The sequence below is a fragment of the Leguminivora glycinivorella genome, chromosome 5 (genome assembly GCF_023078275.1).
Source record: "Leguminivora glycinivorella isolate SPB_JAAS2020 chromosome 5, LegGlyc_1.1, whole genome shotgun sequence".
NCBI classification, from domain to species: Eukaryota; Metazoa; Arthropoda; class Insecta; order Lepidoptera; family Tortricidae; genus Leguminivora; species Leguminivora glycinivorella.
In genome coordinates this window covers 20,377,705-20,402,869 of record NC_062975.1, presented here as the reverse complement: position 1 = coordinate 20,402,869, position 25,165 = coordinate 20,377,705, and the positions used below count along the sequence as shown (strand labels likewise).

The window sequence follows — 25,165 nt, the reverse complement described above, 5'->3', positions numbered from 1 at the left end:
TTAAAACTGATATTTATAACGGGTTACTAATGTTTTACCGAAAGTTATTTGCCAGATTTTCACATCCCAAACAATCTATCCCAAAAATTTAAAAGGCAACTCATCATTCCCCAACTTATCATGTGCCATATACATATTTGCCAGAATAATGATATCCAAATAAATATTTAGACATTTCCTTTCTTTGGCAATGTTCATTTTACCAAACTTTAATTACTCAAAATAATTAATTGCCAACGAATATTATCCCAAAAGAAAAAAAGCCAAATCTAACATTTAGTAAAACATTTCTTGGGCATTTTTTATTTTAACAAATCTCGTTTACTCAAAATGAGCAGTTGACAAAAATAGAAAAAACAGTCAGGCTCTAGTGACAAGTCGGACTCCGCGTCTGCTCCGGCGCTGCGGGTAAAGCTACTTTCTTAGCAACATTTTGAGTGGGGGTCGCAATTCCAACCTAACCTAAACCTACTTTCTTAGCAACATTTTGTGTGGGGGTCGCAGTTCTAACCTAACCTAAACCTACTTTCTTAGCAACAGTTTTGTTTGGGGGTCGCAGTTCCAACCTAACCTAAACCTACTTTCTTAGCAAAGTTTTGTGTGGGGGTCGCAGTTCTAACCTAACCTAAACCTACTTTCTTAGCAACAGTTTTGTGTGGGGGTCGCAGTTCTAACCTAACCTAAACCTACTTTCTTAGCAACAGTTTTGTGTGGGGGTCGCAGTTCTAACCTAACCTAAACCTACTTTCTTAGCAACGGTTTTGTGTGGGGGTCACAGTTCTAACCTAACCTAAACCTACTATCTTAGCAACAGTTTTGTGTGGGGGTCGCAGTTCCAACCTAACCTAAACCTACTTTCTTAGCAACAGTTTTGTGTGGGGGTCGCAATTCTAACCTAACCTAAACCTACATTCTTGGCAACAGTTTTGTGTGGGGGTCGCAGTTCTAACCTAACCTAAACCTACTTTCTTAGCAACAGTTTTGTGTGGGGGTCGCAGTTCTAACCTAACCTAAACCTACTTTCTTAGCAACAGTTTTGAGTGAGGGTCGCAATTCCAACCTAATCTAAACCTATACTTTCTTAGCAACAGTTTTTTGTGGGGGTCACAATTCCAATCCAACCTAACTTAAACCTACTTTTAGGTTTTTAGGCTATTTTTCAGTTTTTAAAGATTATTTGACTCGTCATAATTATGGTATTTTCGTCAAAAGTGTTTACAGTGGGAAGCAAACGTGAATCTGTTTGGGAAATGAAATTCGGTAAATGAAAACAATCATGTTAAAACACTTGTCAAAAAGTGGTTTTGCATGGTGTGTTTTTATAGAAACATTTTTTACTAAACAAATTATTTGACAAAATAATTTTGTCCAGTAAGTAATTAATTTGACGAAAGTAAAGTTGAGCAAACTTTTCTAGTCTAAGTGAAACATTTGCGAAATTAACAGTTGGGGTTATAAAAGTTGCATTACAACAGTTTGGGAAATTATCATTTGACGGATTTTAACGTTGTCAAATGTTATTATGGGAAAGATTGAGTTGACAAACGTGTAGTTGGCAAAATTCGTTTGGGAAATGAAATTCGACAAAAAAATCTTCGGTAAATTAAAAGGATCCCATTTATAACATGAAATTGACTTGTACCACACCTTGGACACTGGCGATCAAATATATGAAAGAGGCGCGTTCCTTGCACACATTCTAAGCTCGTGTAGGTGAACGTGTACCATGCTTGTATGAGTGACATATGACTGTACGACTGGCGGTAACTGTGAGGTAACCGGGAGGGGGTGGGCGGCACTTTCAACGGGGAGCAGGAGGGGCCATACTGTACGGTAGTACCCTTTATTATACTGTGCTTGTACTGTAGGTATTTAGATATAGGGCTGGGAACTCCCCAGAAACCGCTAGCATTTTTTGAACTGCGTAGTTCAGAACTACTTAATTCCAAGGTTATGGCCACAATCAGGGGCGGCTCACTCCGCGATTCTATCGCCGCGCTACAAGTACATCCTGGCGGCCGCGAGTTCGCGGCCTACTCAGGGGTGGCGCGCGTTCTCACGGAATGCACGTTCGCACTTTCTATTGTTACTTTACGTCGCGAGTTTTTTTAAGGTTCATATGCGATGTCCGCGTGTCGAATGGCTAATAATACTTAGTTTAATAGACATCATGAATAAAATAAATACCATAGGACATTCTTACACAGATCTACTACTAATTAAGTCCCACGAAAAAGTTCAGTAAGGCTTGTAATGTTGGAACTTGAACAAAAATATATAAATACAGTATATATACTTAGAAAGTACCCAAGACTTGAATATAATAGTATCTTATACTATTAAACGAGCAATTCTTGTATATTTATTTATTTATTTATTTATATATACCGACGATCTCGGAAACCGCTCTAACGATTTCGCTGAAATTTGTTTTGTGGGGGTTTTCGGGGGTGAAAAATCGATCTAGCGTAGCCTTAGATCCCGGAAAACGCGAATTTTCGAGTTTTCATGAGTTTTTCTTTCGCATTTGTAAACGTAAAATATGGTCCTTAATTTCGCCGCATGCGCATCGATTCCGCTTAGCTCAGTCGCACGAGGTCGGTCTAATGTACGCAGATAGATCGTAGGTGTCAGGGTTTCGAATCCCGGTCAGAAATTAAGTTTTTGTTTTTTGTCTTTTTTTTTTGTTTTTGTATTTATAAGAGTTTTTTTTTTATCTAAAGACGTGATATATTAAAATAGAACCGAGCGAAGCTCGGTCGCCCAGATATTAACATTTTATGTGAGTATTCATTCGTTTTAATCCATAGGTAACCCTATCGCCGGACGCCGCGCACGTGCGGCTCGTTTCTTTGTAAGAATTTTGTAGGTATTTAAAAAGGCGGCATTTCGTAAACATCAAAGCAGTGAGCCTTCTGTACTTGTACTATTATATATTCTGTGCCACAATTCGCAATCTACAGTACTTAATTAACACCTACATACATTTACGAGAGTTTGTTGACAGGATAAATGATCAGGAAAACACCGAAACGGTTACAATAGCATCTCACTAAACAGAAAAATTTAAACCTTACTTCAAACATATAAGGTTTCAATTGACCATTGATCAGTTAACTTTTTCTACTCCAGCACTTAAATCTGTCAATTAGATTATTGTCAGCGGTATCCAAATTAAGTTCATTTGAGTAACGATGAGAAAGTCTATTTGTCTATAGGTTCATAGGATTACTGCTAGCAGTAATCATATGAATATAGGAGTTCTGTTAATTTTTTGATGTGATAACGTCTAATAACTCGTTACTACGGGCAGCATGCACGAAAAAGATGACGTCATTGTCCCGTTTCGCAATATAGCTTTAGCGCCATCTATTGGCGCGCGTTGGAACTAAGCGGCTGATCGATGCGCTCGGTATGGTTATAGCGTGTGGCCTGAGTAAAGCACCACAGCTGGGACAGATGGCGCGCCCGTGTGTTGTTCTCGTTAAGCTGAGTTTAGACCAGCAAATTATTGCTGCAAGTTTTGAGACGCAACTATAGGTAAGAGTGAGTGGCAAATATCTGCATCTCTTTCTAGCATATACTTCTGTCTCAAAACTTGCAGCAATAACTTGCATGTCTAAACTCAGCTTTACAAAATTAATTATTTTAATTTATACGACTTTTTACAGAACATATCCCGTCTGAACTCATCATAGATTTAGAATTATTAAACTAGATTGTGTAGTTAGGTCAAAAAGTGTGTCCACATGAGAGGTCATTGTTTGGGCTGGTGTCCCTCTCGCACTTACTGACAATGTCAACATTATTCAGTGAACGTCGTTTTTAATTATGCAAATCTTTGATTTATTGGCATCAAAATTGACATTGTAATTATTTTCCAATTCTTTGAAATATATCGAAACCCTAGTTTGAATATAACACTAAAATAATATAAGAAGTTATAAAGTAACAAATTATGGGATGGAATAAACATGTGAGTGAGGCTCACAGAGAGGCCAGGCATAGATTTCAAATATGGGTAGCTAGCGGGAAACCCCGTTCGGGTCAGTTGTATGATTCCATGTCTGTAAGTCGCAAAGTTTTTAAAGCCAGATTAAAATGGTGCCAGCAACATCAGGACCAAATTAAAATGGACCGGCTGGCCTCTTTTCATGGTAAAAATGATTTTCGCAACTTTTGGAAAGGTACAAACAGATTAAATCACAGGCCTGGGCTCTCTGTGAGTATTGATAATGAGACCAATCCTGTTAATATAGCTAATTTGTTTAAGAATCATTTTTCTGTCAAGTCTGCCCTTAGTACTGAGATCAGCAGTGAGGTGGTTAGGGCACATGGGTTTGTGTGTACGACTAAAATTACTGCAAATCAAATAACTAAAATAATTCAGAATATGAAGGGCGGCAAGTCCCCTGGGCATGATGGGCTTAGCATTGAGCACCTGCAACATGCCGGGCCCCATCTGCCCAGGGTCCTTGCAATGCTCTTTTCACTATGTATCAGCCATGCTTACCTACCACCTGATATGATTCGCACTGTGGTTGTTCCCATTGTAAAAAATAAAACAGGCGATATAGCTAAGTTGGCCAACTATAGGCCCATTTCTCTAGCAACGGCCGTGGCTAAGGTGTTTGATGCGGTGCTCGATGCTGAGTTAGATAGATACATACAGATCAGTGATGCGCAGTTTGGTTTTCGACCCAAACTATCTACTGAAAGCGCAATACTTAGCCTCAAGCACACCGTTGAATATTATACCAATAGGAAGACGCCTGTATATGCATGTTTCCTGGACCTCTCCAAAGCGTTTGATCTTGTTAATTACAATCTACTGTGGGCCAAGTTAGAAACGTCCGGGGTCCCGAAGGACATCCTGCATATACTTAGGAGTTGGTACTTGTCTCAAGTTAATGTTGTCCGATGGGGCAAGGAAGTGTCGGAGGAGTACAGGTTGGAGTGCGGAGTGAGACAGGGCGGGAGATCATCTCCGAAGCTCTTCAACCTGTATGTCAACGCGCTCATCGAGGAACTGAGCAGCATGCATGTCGGCTGTCATATAAGTGGTGTCTGTATGAATAATATTAGTTATGCGGACGACATGGTGTTGCTCAGTCCCTCGCCTTGTGGACTTGAAATGTTGCTTAAAGTATGTGAGAGATATGCTTGTAATCATGGCCTCAAATATAATGCTCTCAAGAGTGAACTTATGGTTTTTAAATCAGGGTCAAAATGTCCATCTTTTGTACCACCATTGTATCTGAATGGGACACCCCTTAAAAGAGTGACTTGTGTCAAGTATCTTGGCCATATTGTAAATGAAAATCTGCGTGATGACGCAGACATAGATAGGGAGCGTAGGGCGCTGGCGATAAGGGCGAATATGATAGCACATAGGTTCAGAGGATGCACAGCGCAGGTGAAAATAACGCTTTTTAGAGCCTATTGTACTTCTCTGTATACTTGCAGCCTATGGGCTAACTATTCGCAAAGCTCGATCAGTGCTCTACGGGTCCAGTATAACAACGCCTTCAGGGTGCTGTTGCGGCTGCCACGCTTCTGTAGCGCGTCTGGTATGTTTGCGGACGCTCAAGTAGACGGTTTCTATGCCACATTAAGAAAGCGTGCCGCAGCAACGCGTAGCAGAGTGTTTGGCAGCAGCAACGGTATCCTGGGTGCGATAGCGGGCCGGCTTGATAGTCGCTATATGCAACACTGGTCGAACCTGCACCTCACCCTAGCCAATTTTGAAAAATAGTATATGTATAGTAATTAGGCACTAAGGAAATTAACATAGTGGTAGTATTAGGTTTAAGTATTAACCTTGTATGGATTTTGTGGTCCGAAATAAATGATTTTTATTTTTTTTATTTTTTATTTTATTTTATTTATAAAGTCAGGTAATATATATATATATAAAAATACAACTATTATGGCTCACTAACACTGGCCACACGTGCGAGAGGGACACCAGCCCAAACAATGCCCTCTCATGTGAACCGTTTTCGATAGTTCAGAATAGCGAAAACGGTCACCTTTTTGTCTCAGTAATAAGGTTCAATTTAGTATGGCAAAAAATGTGATTCCGCTGTCCCCTGTCTTTGGAACTCACTGACAATGACATTTGGGCCGCTAAACATGGTACAATAGGGACTGAGCTCACACTTTTTTGCCATACTAAATTGAACTTTATCACCGGTGCAGAAAGGCGTTCTTGTCAGACTAGTAAAAGTTTTTGGCTTAACAACTCAATCTAGCTTAATATATATAAATCTATGGCATAGAACAACATGTCGGGTCCCTATATATAGGTCACAGACCAACCCCTATAGACATCCATTACAAGACGACTCGCGGTCGCCAGCGTTCCTAGTATTTGCACTGATATAAGCGCGGGCGCTCGCCGTGCCCGATCAGTATCGACCAAGTAACAGACCCGAAAGCAGCGCGTGTTTTTCGCACTAAAAAATTGGAAAAGGATATTTTGATGCCTTAAAGATGTCCACCTGTAGTGTGAAATGGTATGGAAAGGTAACAAGAAGCTCAAATTTAAAAACAGACGGCATTACATTCCACAAATAAGTCATATTTATAATTTATTCAGAGCCGGCATAGGTCAACTTACATTGGCCACTTACGCGTCAGTAGAGGGACAGTCATACTTCTGTCCCTTTTCATCTGGCGCGACTGCCCGCCGTCCTTGAAACGGCCAATCACAGCGCGCTTAACACATTCCCCGCCCGCTCCTCGCACCCCAAACACTGGTGACTCGTATCGCGAACAAAATAATATACAAGATTGCTACTCTATAGGAGGTTCTCTGTGATATAGGTCTAAGGTTTTATTTGAAAATTGAAATGGTCATACAATGCCAAAAATTGTAAGTATTTGCAATATTACTTTCTATTATAGTAAAACATATATTTTTTAAGGATTATAATATATATACGTATGTTTTTTCATAGCCAAATCTGGTCTGCTTTGGCAAACATTGCCATCATTGCGGTAAATGGATGGAGCGAAGAGCTTTGAGGAAAGATTGTAAGTATTCACTTCTGATAATTGTGTTAAAGGTTTTTTATCTATCTACTCACACCAGTATTCCCAAAAGTTATTGGCAAATCACTAGAAAGAGTGCAGAGGAAGTTCTGTAGGCACATTTACAAACGACTGTACGGATATTACCCATATATGTATCCATCTCTATTCGTAGGAATGGTTGGTCTTCAAACTCTAGAAACCAGACGGAAACTGCTGCATATTATGCATTACCGCCAACTGTTTCACCATAGAGTAGATGACGCATCCGTGCTTGAGAGAATGGGGCTGCAAGTGCCAAGAGCGAATGTGGTGGTTGGCAATGTTGGCATGCCGGGCGCGGTGCCGGCGCGGCGGCGGCGGCGCCTGTTCGCGGCGGCCGGCGCACCGCTCGAGCCCGAGCTGCTCTTAACCGCATCATGTTGGAGACAGACGATATTGACATATTTGCTGATAGTGTTGGTGTGTTTTACAGAAAACTCTTAAGGTTCATAGACTCTACACTCCTTAGGTGATTAATGTAATAACCATAGTTTAACTTTTAAGTGTGTTTGCTTTTATTTATGTCAATTTAACATGTACATAATTATATTACCACATAAGTGCTTTGGTGAAATACTGTTAACTTTTGTGTATTTTTAATAAATAAATAAATAAAAAAACGTGAAAAGAGTCCCACAATCGGGCCCCTTTTGCTATACTCTGACCGCCCCTGTCTATACTACTGAAATGTTTGACGTTATCACGTTAAACTACCGTCCGTAAACCGACTTTACAGACAACCAATTTTTTTTTAAGAGCACAACTTCCATTTATCAGGTATGTTTTCATTTACAGTAATAAGTAACTTTTAATAATTAATATAATATTTAGGTTCATAATTTAAATCAAGATGAAAAAATAAACTTAAATGCGTTTTACATATTAGATATTGCAAAACAAAGGTAAAAATCATAAGTTTATCCAATAATTTTACATTCGACATTTAAATATTCTTGAACGCAACCACATTTTTCGTAATTGAAAACCGGCTTATTTTCTATTTCTCTTGTCTATGGTATGTTTGACGTTTGTAAACTTATCACGAAACTATTTGAACTATTTCGGTGGTTGTAGTTTGTTTTAATTCGACGTTATTATGCAAAAACATAAGTAATTATGAGTGATTCTGGTGAAAAATGCACTTCCGAAGAAATCAAGGCTATGGGCGCTCAAAGTGACTGACAATTTGTTACATGAAAAGTCAGATAAAGCGTACCAAAAATGTTATAAATAAATAATAAATAAAATAAATATTATAGGATTGACTGATTATGATTGTTTTGACATGGAAATTGCAAAAAAATGTTTCAACTTTCTCTGAAACGGCGTTGTTGGCATATTTTGAAGAATTGTGCAACAAGTTCTCGCCATCAACATTGTGGACAGAATACTCAATGCTACGACGATCCACACAAATATTCCCATTCATTACATGAAGTAAGTAACTAACCCATTTTATTATTCTCGAATAGGTATGTATGTGGCTGTCGTAGAAAAAGTATAGTATACAATCATAACATTATGAAGGCTATAAAAGTCTCGTACCTTACTTAGGCCACTCGGCAAGCCTTCGTGGCCTAACCGCGGTACTCAACTTTTATAGCCTTCATAACGTTACCGTTATATAATATACTATAGTGATAGTGTTGTTAAGAAATCAGTAGAATATTGCACGTCGCGCAGTATGGAAGGTTATTCAGTGCTGTTTATTATTGGTATGAGTCTTTGTGGGATTCGTTCTTTGGATACGCCGGAAGTTGATGGATTAGGTAGGTATGTGATAAAAAAGGTACTGGCACCTAAGTTATCCCGGTTCTTTATCTTATACTTTTAAACGAGCAATTCTTGTATATTTATTTATTTATATATACCGACGGTCTCGGAAACCGCTCTAACGATTTCGCTGAAATTTGTTATGTGGGGGTTTTCGGGGGTGAAAAATCGATCTAGCGTAGCCTTAGATCCAGGAAAACGCCAATTTTCGAGTTTTCATGAGTTTTTCTTTCGCGTTAGTAAACGTAAAATATGGTCGTTAATTTTGCCGCGCGCGCATCGATTCCGCTTAGCTCAGTCGTACGAGAGCGGTCTAATGTACGCAGATAGATCTTAGGTGTCAGTCAGGGTTTCGAATCCCGGCCAGAAATTAAGTTTTTGTTTTTTGTCTTTTTTTTGTTTTTGTATTTATAAGAGTTTATTTTTATCTAAAGACGTGATATATTAAAATAGAACCGAGCGAAGCTCGGTCGCCCAGATTGTAACTGTAAGTGTGAATGAGCTTAGGTAGCAGTGGCGGCTGGTGAAAATTTCTGCTAGGCAACACTGAGCAAAAAGAAGCCTACCTTAACATTAAAGTACTTTACTAGTAATCAATTTTAGGCAAGCCGGTGGGAATCGGCTTGTATGGACCAGCCGCTGCTGTTAGGTAGTCGACTACAAAGAGATGTATCCACTTTTTCACCTTATTGCATTGTAATAAGGTGAAAAAGTGGATACATCTCTTTGTAGTCGACTGTACCTACCTGTAACTTTAGCTCATTCGCACTTACAACTATAAAAAGAGTTTGTAGTTTTAACAAACGAGGACACATAAGTGCCCTTTAAGACCGGGATTCAAATCTAGAAGCATTGGCTTAGCTTAGGTCGTCAAATCCTCATGGATGGAAACCTGCAGGTGCCAAAAATGAACTTATCGTTTTCAGAGCGAAAATGCGTTGACAACGAAGAATACAATGCTTGCACAAACGGTGGATGCAAAGCCCGCAACTGTTCCCAACTCGGCAAACCGATTCCTTGCGTGAGGCTCGACCCCAAATTCTGCCAGCGGGGATGTGTCTGCAGCGAGGGATACCTGAGGGACGAGGACGGCGTGTGTGTGAAAAAGAGTCAGTGTGAAGAAGGTAATTGTTTTATTTGTATGTTTTCATCAACCTGTCGATCTTACTCTTCGAAATATTTAAAGGCAAGGAAGGTGTAGGGGGCATTTTCGCGAGAAGAATCGCCAAATATATTTTTTCTAAGGTAGGTAAATTTTATGTTTTCCTACTCAGAATCACGAGCCTTTTCGATCTAGAACAAAAAATTGGACCCAAAATTTTCTATTAATTTTCTATTTGCATATATTATTTTCCACTTTGTTTGTAACCGCTGTACCACGCTGTACAAAGTAGGTATTAGTAACAAAGTAGAAAATTTAAATTTGGGACGCTTTTTTTCACCTAGTAGGATGGAAAGGGCTCGTGATTCTGAGTAGGAAAAACATTAAATTTACCTTTTTTTTTATTAGCCTGTTGTAGTGTCCCACTGCTGGGCAAAGGCCTCCCCTCGCTTCTTCCACTCAACCCTGTCATGTGCGTAACTCTGCCGGCTTGGATAGAATGCGTTCAAGTCATCCCGCCATCTCTTTTTTGGTCTGCCTGAACCCCGGCCTGCACCCTCTACGGTGTTCCGTGGGTCCCACTCGGTAACCATTTTACTAAACTCGAGTAAATTTACCTATTTAATAAAAAAAGTTTTGAAATCTTTTTTCGAGAAAATGCCCGTAAGTCAAGTCGACATGAAGGCTTCCTTTGACTGGCCATTTGAATAGGGTAACTAGGTGTTTCCCCAGAAATTATAACATTACTGCATCACATGAAGCATGCGGGATTAGCATGAAGGTAATAGTGAAGTATAGGTCCTGTCATACCGGACTCAGTGCGGTGGCAAGGGCTTTCGTAGGCCCTAGCCAATTGGTTCGGTTGCCTTTGATTCATATCGAAGGCAGAACCTAATTATTATGTCTCCAACTTATCGTAGTAGTTGGCTAATCTTAGTTATCTTATATTCGAAACTTGTCCCAAGACTGCAAAATCTGCAAAAAAAATACTTATTTTCCAAGCGAAATACTATGTTTACTTTATAATGGTAATCTAACTCATTAATGACCGGTTATCACGACATGGCTGTCATACAATGACCTCGGGGAACTTCGCACGCTCTTAGGGGCATTCCCTAGAAAAACAGCAGAAAAGCTAAAACTAACTCTATGCCAAGGGCATACGGTCTTATTAAGCACGCAATTTATTCTCAGTTATTTTGCAACACTTTGTTTTTTTTTTAGTCTATAATAAAATTGTACAAGGAAATTACATCAACAGTCGAATACTGACCGTTGTACTTGTGCATCATGGACAGATACCTTTTATTTTTAGTTATTGCTGGATTTGGTATTTGTGGGGCTAATCCTTTAGATAAGGGGGACAACGATGAAACAGGTAAGAATTAAAAATATAAATAGCTATAATGAATAAATCTTAAATGCGCAAATGCGCCTAAACTTTACAACAAACCCTATCTACTTAGTAATAAATTTTGTGTTTCATTCGGTGTGCCTTGAAACTCTCGCAACGCTTAAAATTCCACGTTTTAAACCAGTTCAATATTGGAATCTTTCGCTTGCTCGGGTAGGTGTTATTAATATTGGCACGTGCGGTGAAAAAACAACTTTGCCCCCTTTTAAAGCAAAAAACTATTTCTTCCAGCTATACAGTGCAGTGGCAACGAAGTGTTCTCTTCATGCACCAACGGGGGCTGTGATGCCCGCAACTGTAGTCAGCTTGGGAAGCCCGTACCCTGTGTTAAGTTGCGAGCAGACAGCTGCATCAAGGGATGTCTGTGCAAACCGGGATATTTGAGAGCGGCAAGCGGAAAGTGTGTGGAAGAGGCAGAATGTCATAAGGGTAAGTTTCAATTGTAGTCAGCTTGGGAAGCCAGTACCCTGTGTCAAGTTGCGAGCAGACAGCTGCATCAAGGGATGTGTGTGCAAACCGGGATATTTGAGAGCGGCGAGCGGAAAGTGTGTGGAAGAGGCAGAATGTCATAAGGGTAAGTTTCAATTGTAGTCAGCTTGGGAAGCCAGTACCCTGTGTCAAGTTGCGAGCTGTCAGCTGCATCAAGGGATGTGTGTGCAAACCGGGATATTTGAGGGCGGCGAGCGGAAAGTGTGTGGAAGAGGCAGAATGTCATAAGGGTAAGTTTCAATTGTAGTCAGCTTGGGAAGCCAGTACCCTGTGTCAAGTTGCGAGCAGACAGCTGCATCAAGGGATGTGTGTGCAAACCGGGATATTTGAGAGCGGCAAGCGGAAAGTGTGTGGAAGAGGCAGAATGTCAAAGGGTAAGTTTCCATTGTAGTCAGCTTGGGAAGCCAGCAGCCTGTGTCAAGTAGCGAGCTGACAGCTGCATCAAGGGATGCGGGATGCAAGCGGCGATATTTGAGGGCGGCGAACGGAAAGTGTGTGGAAGAGGCAGAATGTCATAAGGGTAAGTTGCCATTGTAGTCAGCTTGGGAAGCCAGTACCCTGTGTTAAGTTGCGAGCAGACAGCTGCATCAAGGGATGTGTGTGCAAACCGGGATATTTGAGGGCGGCGAGCGGAAAGTGTGTGGAAGAGGCAGAATGTCATAAGGGTAAGTTTCAATTGTAGTCAGCTTGGGAAGCCAGTACCCTGTGTTAAGTTGCGAACAGACAGCTGCATCAAGGGATGTGTGTGCAAACCGGGATATTTGAGGGCGGCGAGCGGAAAGTGTGTGAAAGAGGCAGAATGTCATAAGGGTAAGTTTCAATTGTAGTCAGCTTGGGAAGCCCGTAGCTTGTGTCAAGTTGCGAGCTGACAGCTGCAAGCGGGGATATTTGAGGGCGGCGAGCAGGAAGTGTGTGGAGGAGGTAGAATGTCATAAGGGTAAGTTTCAATTGTAGTCAGCTTGGGAATTCAGTACCCTGTGTCAAGTTGCGAGCTGTCAGCTGCATCAAGGGATGTGTGTGCAAACCGGGATATTTGAGGGCGGCGAGCAGGAAGTGTGTGGAGGAAGTAGAATGTCAGAAACGTAAGTTGAAACTGCAGTCACCTTGGAAAGCCAGTACCCTGTGTCAAGTTGCGAACTTATAGCTGCATGTGTGCAAACCGGGATATTTGAGGGCGGTGAGTGGGAACTCGTGAAGTGTGTAGAGGAGACTGAATGGATGTGTCTATAACGCGGGTTTAATGAGAGTATTTTCCATTCTCTGAGAAATCGTTCGTTAACAACATCCAGACGCTCTCAATTGCTCAATCATCTGTAAAAGAAATTATGTCATGATACAATCAAATTTTTCCATGAGGCGTCTGGTTAGGAGGGTTGGTGAAAACCACTTTTGCTGCCGTAGAATACGACTTTCGGATTCAATTGTGGTGTGGGTTCAGCCTGTTACTGCAATATCAGATTTTTTTTTGCTATAAGTGGCTCTGTAACCTGAGTCTCCAGACGTGAGTGAGACGTGAGATTATGACATTTGTATGTGTATGTATAATTATAGTTCTATTTTGTCTCCCAGAACGCTGTACGGGCCCTCACGAGTACTACTCATGCGGCGGCGCGTGCGACAACGTCTGTGGAACATTACACGAACAAAGTCAGAACAACTGCCCTATAAGGAACATTAGGTGTAACGATATGTGTTACTGCGAGGAAGGGTATGCAAGAGACGGGAACGGCATATGTGTTCCTATAGAATCTTGTCAACAATAGCTACCTACATTCACATCTGCTCAATATTACACGAACAAAGTCAGAACATCTGCCCTATAAGGAACATTAGCTGTAACGATGTGTGTTACTGTGTATGCAAGAGACGGGAAGGCATATGTGTTCCTATAGAATTATGTCAACAATAACTACCTAGATTCATGTCTGCTCAACGTTACACGAACGGAGCCAGAAGAATTGGCCTATATAAGGAACATTCTGGTGTACCTAACGAAGTGTGTTACTGCAAGAAAGGGTATGCATAAAGGTAGATATGAGAAGATGGGAAAGGCATATGTGTTCCTAATATATTTAATTTTTTAAGTAAAATAAAATATCATACCTGTCTAGTGTGTGTGACCACAGTTTAACCTATAATTCCTCCAAATAGGTAACTACGACAAGTGACAAAGTTTCGAATAAAATAAATGAATACCGAAAAACAATTAAAATAAGTTTCCAATGAATACAATTACAGGAAGAGTATAATAAGGTCAAGTAGGGAACAGTGGCTCAAGTCGCTTAATACTGTACCTGTACCTACTGTAGCACTCTCATAGTCACGTGCCATTAGATATACATTGTCCGTCCTATTGTGTGACAGGGTTTTGTTCACAATGAATGTTTGCTTAGGTACTACTCCGCTCTCTCGAACACAATTATTAAAAAAAGAATAAAAAGAATCTGTTACTTTGTTGCCACAGCTGTACAAATAATGTCTAAATTATTAATAAAGGCGGAAAGCCAGTTCGGTCAGAGAAGACTCAGCGGCTGAGCAAGATGGCGAAATCATTAGCGTTGTTAGCTGTCGTTATCATATCTGTGGGAATCTCAGCGGCTGCGGCCCAGAGCACAGGTAAATAAAAACATGTTATATTTTATATAAAATAATTGGATTTGTTGGTTAATTAAAAAATTACGGTTTAGTACCGTTTCGTAAGTATATTGTTTTACTTATTAGCGCATCTCTGGTGGAAAGTTATCCTAAAGGGCCAGCAACGCGCATGTGCAGGCTCTAGAGTGGCAGGCGTCATAGGCTCCTTGACTACGTATCACCAGGCGGATCGTACCCGTATTTACCATGAAATTTATGTTTCAATTACTTCCCTTCATCGAATTTATGATTTTTATCAGTTTTAATTTTATCAAAAAAATGGAAAATTGTTATACTTTTGCTAAACATCAACGCTATAAATTTTTTTGCCGCCTAATTCCTCATAAGTTGATACCAGAGACGATTTTTAAATTTTAGGATTTTTTTTTTCATAGTACTTTTTCATACAACTTTTGGCGGTCGAAAAAACGCATTTTGCAGAAATATATTTTACTATATTTTTAGTATGTCAAAAAGACACACATAAAGAACTAAAAAAACCAAACTTCGGTTCTGTGGGAATTATTATGACCCCTCCCATACAAATGCTCGTACAACTCCTCTACTATTATACATAATACCCTGTAGGGTCATGTTGTTGCTATGTAACCATTGTACCTAGTGTAAGATCTGTACACCAACATGAAAATGAAAATGAAAATGATTTATTTTATAAAAAACCGGCCAAGAGCGTGTTGGGCCACGCTCAGTGTAGGGTTCCGTAGTTTTCCGTATTTTGCTCAAAAACTACTGAACCTATCAAGTTCAAAACAATTTTCCTAGAAAGTCTTTATAAAGTTCTACTTTTGTGATTTTTTTCATATTTTTTAAACATATGGTTCAAAAGTTAGAGGGGGGGGGACGCACTTTTTTTTCCTTTAGGAGCGATTATTTCCGAAAATAGTAATATTATCAAAAAACGATCTTAGTAAACCCTTATTCATTTTTAAATAACTATCCAACAATATATCACACGTTGGGGTTGGAATGAAAAAAATATCAGCCCCCACTTTACATGTAGGGGGGGTACCCTAATAAAACATTTTTTTCCATTTTTTATTTTTGCACTTTGTTGGCATAATTGATATACATATTGGTACCAAATTTCAGCTTTCTAGGTCTAATGGTTACTGAGATTATCCGCGGACGGACGGACGGACGGACGGACGGACAGACAGACATGGCGAAACTATAAGGGTTCCTAGTTGACTACGGAACCCTAAAAATCAACATTGCTAAATACATAGTTGTCGAGTCCTCCTAGTGGGTACGAAGTACCTGTATCAGGAGACCTCGCTCTTCCAGAATTACAGTTTATGATCTTTTACTATATGGTACATTTTTTATTTCTAATATACTATTGAGATGAACATCAGGTAAGTGGTAAGTGCTTTATTTGTTTATACAATACAATTTTCTTATAATAAGTAGCATGCAGTTGTGTGTTCGCGCGTATGTGTGTGTGTGTGTGTGTGTGTGTGTGTGTGTGTGTGTGTGTGTGTGTGTGTGTGTGTGTGTGTGTGTGTGTGTGTGTGTGTGTGTGTGTGTGTGTGTGTGTGTGTGTGTGTGTGTGTGTGTGTGTGTGTGTGTGTGTGTGTGTGTGTGTGTGTGTGTGTGTGTGTGTGTGTGTGTGTGTGTGTGTGTGTGTGTGTGTGTGTGTGTGTGTGTGTGTGTGTGTGTGTGTGTGTGTGTGTGTGTGTGTGTGTGTGTGTGTGTGTGTGTGTGTGTGTGTGTGTGTGTGTGTGTGTGTGTGTGTGTGTGTGTGTGTGTGTGTGTGTGTGTGTGTGTGTGTGTGTGTGTGTGTGTGTGTGTGTGTGTGTGTGTGTGTGTGTGTGTGTGTGTGTGTGTGTGTGTGTGTGTGTGTGTGTGTGTGTGTGTGTGTGTGTGTGTGTGTGTGTGTGTGTGTGTGTGTGTGTGTGTGTGTGTGTGTGTGTGTGTGTGTGTGTGTGTGTGTGTGTGTGTGTGTGTGTGTGTGTGTGTGTGTGTGTGTGTGTGTGTGTGTGTGTGTGTGTGTGTGTGTGTGTGTGTGTGTGTGTGTGTGTGTGTGTGTGTGTGTGTGTGTGTGTGTGTGTGTGTGTGTGTGTGTGTGTGTGTGTGTGTGTGTGTGTGTGTGTGTGTGTGTGTGTGTGTGTGTGTGTGTGTGTGTGTGTGTGTGTGTGTGTGTGTGTGTGTGTGTGTGTGTGTGTGTGTGTGTGTGTGTGTGTGTGTGTGTGTGTGTGTGTGTGTGTGTGTGTGTGTGTGTGTGTGTGTGTGTGTGTGTGTGTGTGTGTGTGTGTGTGTGTGTGTGTGTGTGTGTGTGTGTGTGTGTGTGTGTGTGTGTGTGTGTGTGTGTGTGTGTGTGTGTGTGTGTGTGTGTGTGTGTGTGTGTGTGTGTGTGTGTGTGTGTGTGTGTGTGTGTGTGTGTGTGTGTGTGTGTGTGTGTGTGTGTGTGTGTGTGTGTGTGTGTGTGTGTGTGTGTGTGTGTGTGTGTGTGTGTGTGTGTGTGTGTGTGTGTGTGTGTGTGTGTGTGTGTGTGTGTGTGTGTGTGTGTGTGTGTGTGTGTGTGTGTGTGTGTGTGTGTGTGTGTGTGTGTGTGTGTGTGTGTGTGTGTGTGTGTGTGTGTGTGTGTGTGTGTGTGTGTGTGTGTGTGTGTGTGTGTGTGTGTGTGTGTGTGTGTGTGTGTGTGTGTGTGTGTGTGTGTGTGTGTGTGTGTGTGTGTGTGTGTGTGTGTGTGTGTGTGTGTGTGTGTGTGTGTGTGTGTGTGTGTGTGTGTGTGTGTGTGTGTGTGTGTGTGTGTGTGTGTGTGTGTGTGTGTGTGTGTGTGTGTGTGTGTGTGTGTGTGTGTGTGTGTGTGTGTGTGTGTGTGTGTGTGTGTGTGTGTGTGTGTGTGTGTGTGTGTTTGTATGTATGTGTGTGTGTGTGTGTGTGTGTGTGTGTGTGTGTGTGTGTGTGTGTGTGTGTGTTTAATTTTATTGGTTATTTACTAATCAAATCCTCAGTAGCTTTGTAGTCAAGCTCACCTAGCCAATTAGTTATTGTTTTTTTGCAATCGTATCTATTTAGAGAGCAAGAAGAACATGAGAGCAAGAAATAGTTATTTGTTATACAAGGGGGCAAAGTTGTATTTTAACGCCGAGTGTGGAATTGAAAAACGAGCAAGTGAAAGGATTCTATAGTTGAACCACGAGCGAAGCGACTGGTTCGAGAATAGAATCCTGAACTTGCGAGTTTTTTAACACACGAGAAGTAAAATAAATTTGCACCCGAGTGTAACACAAAACTTTTCCCCTCACTATAGCGAGGAAACTACAACGCAAAAAATGCGTTTATCACTGCTTCCAGTAGTTCCACAGGTGGTAAATCATCTTTATTACTTACCTACTTTTATCAATTTTAAAGCAGTTAATTTGACTTTATTCAAGGTCAAATTACTTTACCCACTAGTGGATAAAATGCGTTTTTACCCGCTGGTATTAAAGGACAAAACACGTGTTTCCGAGCTAGTGAGGGGAAAAAATCTATTCTATTCTATCTTTAAGTGATCTCGGGCTCCAAATCCAAAGCTATGGGGACGTTGGCACTGGGAGAAAGCCAGCCTGCCAGGCTGTTGTGAATTAACACACGTTTGTAATATTCCCCTTACCTCCCATGTTGCACAATGTACTATTAACTTTTTTTAACTCTATGTACATACTTAAATAGCCACGTCCTTAGGTATCAAAATTATGGTAGTCTGTTCGGAAGAGAACAGTATAAGGACGACTCAGTAATAATTCTTCTAACAAATTCGCAAACTTCTAACAAAACGCTCTGCGCAAGCGAGGTGCAGAGGGTACATGCGGAACCGGATGATGCCGGTCGCGTCAGTACGCGCCGCGCTGCGTGACGCTGCCAAGGTCGCGCGCGGCGCGTGCGAGAGAGCCAAATACCGATCGCGGGAGATTAACTGCTGAGTCGTCCTTATAGGTACTGTGGAAGAGTCGTGAAATGTATGGGGTCCCATACATTTCACTACTCTTCTATGATGATAAAATTACGTTAGGTATTTCATTAGGTAGCTATTGAAAAAAATACAATTGTCCAAACACGCCAAAAAATAATTACTATTTATACCGATAAACTTACTACACCACTAAAATTAGAACCGAAATCTCATTATAACTGTAACCTCGACATCCGTTCTGAAATGGCGAGAGCGGAGGCCTAACGTTGCTGGTTCATGAGTAGGGTTGCAAATAGAAAAAAAAACCAAGTGATTTTTTTTCAGAATTGTGAAAAAAACATGAAAAACGTCTATAATCTAACGTATATGTAATAGCATCATGGTTTTTTTCAAATTTGTTTTTTTTTAGATGAACAAATAATACGATAATAACGGTTTTTCGTGAGTTGTAACGTTTCAATAAAAATAACTTACATTTTAATTCGATAGACATTCATATTTCGTATACAAACGTTTATAGGGGAATCCCCGATGCGGCGTGAAGCGCGGTGGTGTTGCCAACAGCAAATAGCGATAAGTACCAACTACAGATTTCGTAAATGTTAGTTTGGTTTTATAAAACCAGAAATGAACATAAATTCTATTGAGATTTAGTACTTTAGAAAAAAGACATATTCCAGAAAAAAACTGTTTTTTTATTTCACGGTTTTTTTTTCATATTTTTTTTTTCAAGCCAGAAAAAACCGTTTTTTGCAACCCTATTCAAGGGCTATATTGTTTATACAGCTTAGCAAAAAACAGTAGAAACGGAACTATTTTTTTATCATAGCAACACTTAATCGTTCTCATATAAAAGTATCAAAAATATCAAAATAGTTGCCACATGCAAAACGATTTACATAGACGGAGGCGCCCCTATTATTTTCTACTGTTATTTGCCATTTTCCAAGCTGTATCTTGTTGAAACAGATGTTTAATTCCACGTCGCTATTTGCTATTCAGATTTGTGTTTGATCAGGTTTCTAAAAAACAATGCCAAATTTTATTTCTCAGTTAAAACTTTAACAATAGACAGGGTATTTACTTAGATTGAATAGACATTAGTAACGTTGTAGGTATTTACTATTCAGATTTGTGTTTGATCAGGTTTCTAAAAAACAATGCCAAATTTTATTTTTCAGTTAAAACTTTAAAAATAGACAGGGTATTTACTTAGATTGAATAGACATTAGTAACGTTGTAGGTATTTACAAGAATTTTAGCTTCTCGTAAATTCATCTTAATCTATTCTCATTATACCTACATGTAATGTAAGTATTTTGTATAGACATACAAAACTCCGTAGGTGCTATCCTCCATCCTATTTACTGTATGTACGGACCCATTTCATTTTCACGGTGTGAGAACTCGCATGCGATTAAAAAAAACATTGCCTACAGGCTTTAGCGGTTACATTGTATTTATGTTATGGACCAAGTGATTAATAAGGGCATTATGTATAATGCCCGGGCATTATGAATAATGCCTAGCTGTTTTGGGCAAAGTGATAAATCGTTGTCTAGACGCCATTTTTTATCACATTACCCGGTCATTATGATACTACTACGTAATCGTTGGGCAATTTGATAATAAGTTTAACAGGTTTGTCTGAATGCCATTTTTTATCACATTGCCCGGGCATTATGATACTGCTACGTGATTGTTGGGCAATTTGATAATGAGTTTAACAAGTTTGCATAAACGCCATTTTTTATCACATTGCCCGGGCATTATGATACTGCTACGTGATTGTTGGGCAATTTGATAATAAGTTTAATAAGTGTACTGGGTGTTTCCTAACAAATAATGAAATGTAAATTGTGCTTCTTGAATAAGCATACTTTTGTTGAGTAGACTTGAACAATTATGAAGGTCTTTCGATTTTTTTATACAAATTAAATAACCTGTGTGGTGACGGGTTAAGAATTTCACCGACCCCTTTCTTCCCGTGGGTGTCGTAGAAGGCGACTACGGGATATGGGTTAAATTGTGGTGTAGGCGAGAGGCTGGCAACCTGTCACTGCAATGCCACAGTTTCGTTTTCTTTTAACCCCTTATTTGCCAAGAGTGGCCCTGAAGCTTTATAGTAGTTTCATGTGCTCTGCCTATCCCTTTATGGGATACAGGCGTGATTGTATGTATGTATTAAATACCTATTTGCTTGACGCCCTCATCGTTGTAATTGAAGTAGACTTTAAATTTAAAGTACAAGACGGTCTTTCCGACACTGACCTTAATAAAAATCAATACTTACAAATTATTTTAATAAGTCGTTGATCAAATAGTGGTCAGTAAAACAATTGATTGAAAGATAATCATAGTTAAATCAGTTTCACAAAACGTACTTACTACTTATTATAAAGCTCTTTCGGCGGCCCAACGACTGTATTCTCCCAGGGTGTGCTGGACCATATCGTCTGCCGCGCCACATTTGACGCTATCTCCCAAGGTATCTCTCAAGACTCTGTGGCTGCCCGTAATAAGTCAGCCCCTCTTTTTCTGCTTCAAGAGTACCAGAACCCGACTAAGCCGACTGACCACCATTTGCAAATGGTACTATTGTATAGCCCGGCCCCGCCTAGCGCGGCACAGTGTTTGTGGAGGCATGCAGAGCTAGTTCATCATATAAGTTTATTAACAATTGCTTTTTGACACCTAAAGTGCTATTTTATCCCTCTCCTAGCGAGAAAGGGACACTTGGTCGGCTGTGTCCTTTGTAGTTCGATATGAAACTGCATACAGTCTCTTGAACAGATCGGCACGAAAGTCTGCTGAAGCTGCGCCAATCCATCTATTGGTTTTGCTACACGTTTTATTATTACTCTGCCCAGCAGAGGACGGGCATTATGTATAATTCCCGGGCAAAATTGATCTATTCGGTATGTTATTATCACTTTGCCCAATAGAGGATGGGCATTATGTATAATGCCCGGGCAAAATTCAGCTATTCGGTGTGTATTTTGCATATCCCGGACCTTTGGGGGGCATGCGTGGGGCCGAAGCCAACAGCACAGAGGCCCTTTAAGACATTTTAATCTGATATGATCTGCGCACAATGATGATGAGCGCACAATATATGATATGATACAACCGGAGATGGTCCCCGCCAGGTGCAAAGACTATTGCAGTGCAGCACTTTTGTGTTACGATGGGAGCTAAAGTCATGGGTTATTGTTTTGTAAGTTGGATGAACAGGAGGAGACTATCGGACACCTGCCGTGACAATAAGTCTCACAATTGTAAAAGACAGGCGGTGACTTGCCAACTCATTGAGTGGGCCCTGCAAAACGGCAGCACACACGGTGCCACAATAGAGCAACTCTTGAAGAGTGGCTGAAAGGTTGTCAAAAGGTGAGACTGCGGTAGCCAGATTCCGGTGATCTGTTCAGCAGGCCGCCGGCGTTATGACACTTTCCCATTATTATGGATAATATTAGTATGGATTCTCATACTGTGTAATTTTCTTTGTGTAAATAAAATAAAAAATGTCTATTCTTGGGCATAATTCAGTTATTTGGTGTGATATTATTACTTTGCCCAACAGAGCTAATCCCACTTCGATTGAGGTATGTGACGTGCGATGTGGTGGTGACCGCGCATTTGCTTTATCACGGCTGAAGATCCTCGGTGACCCTGAGGGCAAATCGTCGAAACCATTTTCTATCAGGGTACTCCTCTTCCGTTCTTCCTTATTTGTGCCCTCTGGTATAAATAATATGGTAGAATGCACCTTGATCGTAGCTTATTCACACATTTCATTCGTTAGGTGTACCTAACTACTTTCTACCCCAAGTTAGCAGACTATGATCCTCCTTACGTTATCCCAGCATTTTGCCACAGCTCATGGGAGTCAGAGGTCAGCTTTGACAACTTATAGTTAGGTTAAATACCTAGTTAACACACCATAATCCATGTATTCCAGCATGCGGTGTCGACGAAACAAAACACTACTGCCCAGCTGACTGCGCCTCCGACTATTGCCCAAAGGGCCCGAAGACCGTGGCTTGCGCTCGCCCGAATGTCTGTCCCCCGCCCCAGTGCAAGTGCAGATTCAACCACCGTCGTGCTGAGAATGGAACTTGCATACCTACACGCGAATGCCGTGAGTATTCTTCGCTGTTTTGTGCTTCTATTCTACGACTTTTTCCCATCATGCTGTTGAAGGCAAAAGGTTAACAGGGAATCCAAAATTCCAAATACGAAATCTATCAATATTAGAGGAAATCCTTAAACTAAAAGATGAATGATGAATAGCCCCAAGTTTGAAGTGTCTTTACATGTATAGTCACTCTGTTTATAAGAATAGCCAAGAATGGCTCGATCAAACGCCTATTTCACGGCATTGCCCCTGCCTGCTAAGCCGCAGTCCCGGGTTCTAATCCCGATAAGGGCATTTATTTGTGTGATGAACACAGATATTTGTTCCTGAATCATGGATTCCGATTACCACAACACAAGCCTTCTTGAGCTTATACCGTGGGACTCAGTCAATACCTATGTGTAAGAATGTCCTATAATATTTATTTATTTTTCTTCAGACCGCTGTTCTTAATCGATTTAAGGCCCCATCTAAATAAATAAATAAATATTGGGGACACCTTACACAGATCAACTTAGCCCCAAACTAAGCAAAGCTTGTACTATGGGTGCTAAGCGACGATATACATACTTAAATAGATAAATATACATACTTATATACATAGAAAACATCCATGACCCAGGAACAAATATCTGTGCTCATCACACGAATAAATGCCCTTACCGGGATTCGAACCCGGGACCGCGGCTTAGCAGGCAGGGTCACTACCAACTAAGCCAGACCGGTCGTCTAACCTAACTCTCATCTAACCACTCAAGTGTTTCATAAGCTTTCACTGACTAATGTAACATAAATATGGCATCTGATAACTACAGTCTTCAGATACCAAAAACAATTGGCAAGATTTATATTACCCTTAACTGTGTCCACAGCCCCATTCAAATGCGTCAAGCCCAACGAAGAATACCACCCCTGCCCACCGGTCTGTCCAAACGGCTCCTGCAGGCAGGCCACGCCGTCAGGAAACTGTCCTCCAATCCGTGGAAGCATTGGCAGAGTGCTGGAATGTAACCCGAGCTGCCGCTGCAAGAAGGGCTACTTCTGGAACGAGGACAAAGTTTGCGTGCCTTACAATCAATGCCGTACGTTGACTCGTTTTACTTTTACCTTTTTACAAGCAGATACGCCAGCAATCGATGCTTAGAATTAATACATACATACATACAATCAAGCCGGTTTCCCAGAGGGGTAGGCAGAGATCACAAATTTCCATTTACTACGATCCTGACAAACCACTTTCGCTTCACTCACTTTCATAACGTTTCTCATACACGCTCGTCGGTTTCGATTACTTCTGACCTGGCCTTTTTGCAATATTTCCCGGATTTAAACAAGAAAAGTTCGCCTTCGCACTCTTTTTTCATATACTTTCTTCGTTACTCTCCTCTCATCCATCTTTTATTTAGAAGAAATAAAAGTTGAAAGTACTGCAGTGGATGAGACTTGAACTTCACGGGCTCATGTATATGTATTTCAGCGCTCTGCCAACTAAGACACCAAGATTTCAACCAAGCCAGCGAAATTTTCCACCATATTGGTCATTGGAACAGCTCTTTAAGGATACTTTTCCCATTTTAAACTTGTTCTAATCTAACTTATTAACATTAAATTGTGGAATTCATTATATTCGGAGTGTCCTTAATTAATCAAACAGGACAAGCTTCTAACCACTGACTGGACACTTTAGACTAGGTACTTAGTCCGGAAAATGCACTTCTGGGAGCTGATTGAGTAAGCTCAAGAAGGCTTGTGTTGTGGGTACTCAGACAACGATATATTATAATATACAAATACTTATATACATAGAAAACATCTATGTCTCAGGAACAAATATCTGTGCTCATCACACAAATAAATGCCCTTACCGGGATTCGAACCCGGGAACGTGGCTTAGCAGGCAGGGTCACTACATATTATCTTCTGCTACTTAGAATGTCTGCTTTCATATCAACTGAATTTTAATAACAATAAGTAGGTACCTTATTGTCTTTGTCTCTTAACTGTATCTTCATTTTAAAATCCAGAAAATACACTTAAGTACAAACTCTTATTTTGTTTGCAGCTGGCAAAAGCGACTCCAATGCTTCGGAATAAAGAATGAAAGTACTTCAAGGTATTTAGGTGATTAAGTAATTACCTAAGAAAGTAGATATACTTACTATAAATAAATCGAAATATGAGAACGAAATAAGTTTATTTTCATTTCTTATTCATGTAATCAATAATCATCGGCATCACTCATCTGGAAAAATAATAATCAAGGTCTTATTGAAGTAATTATTGCTAATATACAAAAGGTAGATATTTAACTATCTTAAAAATCTCTAGATTGAGTTTTACCAGGAAAGTCGGGAATCCAAAATTTAAAAAAATACACAGATTGACATGAGTCCCTCTGCAAGCTCAAGAAGGCTTGTGTTGTAGGTACTCGGACAACAATATATGTAATAAGTAAATACATTCTTAATTTCTAACTACACGAAAAAGATCCATGACTCAGGAACAAATATCTGTGGTCATCACACAAATAAATGCCATTATACGAACGACTTAGCAGGCAAGGAACGACTTAGCACTATCAACTAAGGCAGGCTGATCATCAAGAATCAAATAATC

The 25,165-nt window shown here is 40.3% G+C and overlaps 1 protein-coding gene across 2 annotated transcripts; it reads left to right on the top strand.

Moving 5' to 3' along the window:
* The first annotated feature begins 8,734 nt into the window (after nt 1-8,734).
* Nucleotides 8,735-24,737, top strand: LOC125226335 (inducible metalloproteinase inhibitor protein-like). Of its 2 annotated transcripts, XM_048130293.1 has the most exons (6): nt 8,735-8,846; nt 9,777-9,974; nt 11,598-11,795; nt 22,373-22,552; nt 23,422-23,631; nt 24,612-24,737. In XM_048130293.1, the coding sequence occupies exons 1-6, from the start codon at nt 8,762-8,764 to the stop codon at nt 24,641-24,643; spliced, it is 903 nt and encodes a 300-aa protein (XP_047986250.1). In that variant the 5' UTR covers nt 8,735-8,761; the 3' UTR covers nt 24,644-24,737. The 2 variants fall into 2 exon arrangements, with proteins under 2 accessions (XP_047986250.1, XP_047986251.1); XM_048130294.1 differs by lacking the exons at nt 8,735-8,846; nt 9,777-9,974 and adding an exon at nt 11,178-11,330.
* The last annotated feature ends 428 nt before the right edge of the window (nt 24,738-25,165 follow it).

Excerpts from the sequence above, each read along its gene's own strand:
- LOC125226335 (XM_048130293.1), top strand. The coding sequence starts at position 8,762 with ATGGAAGGTTATTCAGTGCTGTTTATTATTGGTATGAGTCTTTGTGGG. Across the intron at positions 11,796-22,372 it reads AGAGGCAGAATGTCATAAGG|CATGCGGTGTCGACGAAACA; the intron begins GTAAGTTTCAAT and ends CATGTATTCCAG. Across the intron at positions 22,553-23,421 it reads CATACCTACACGCGAATGCC|CCCCATTCAAATGCGTCAAG; the intron begins GTGAGTATTCTT and ends CTGTGTCCACAG.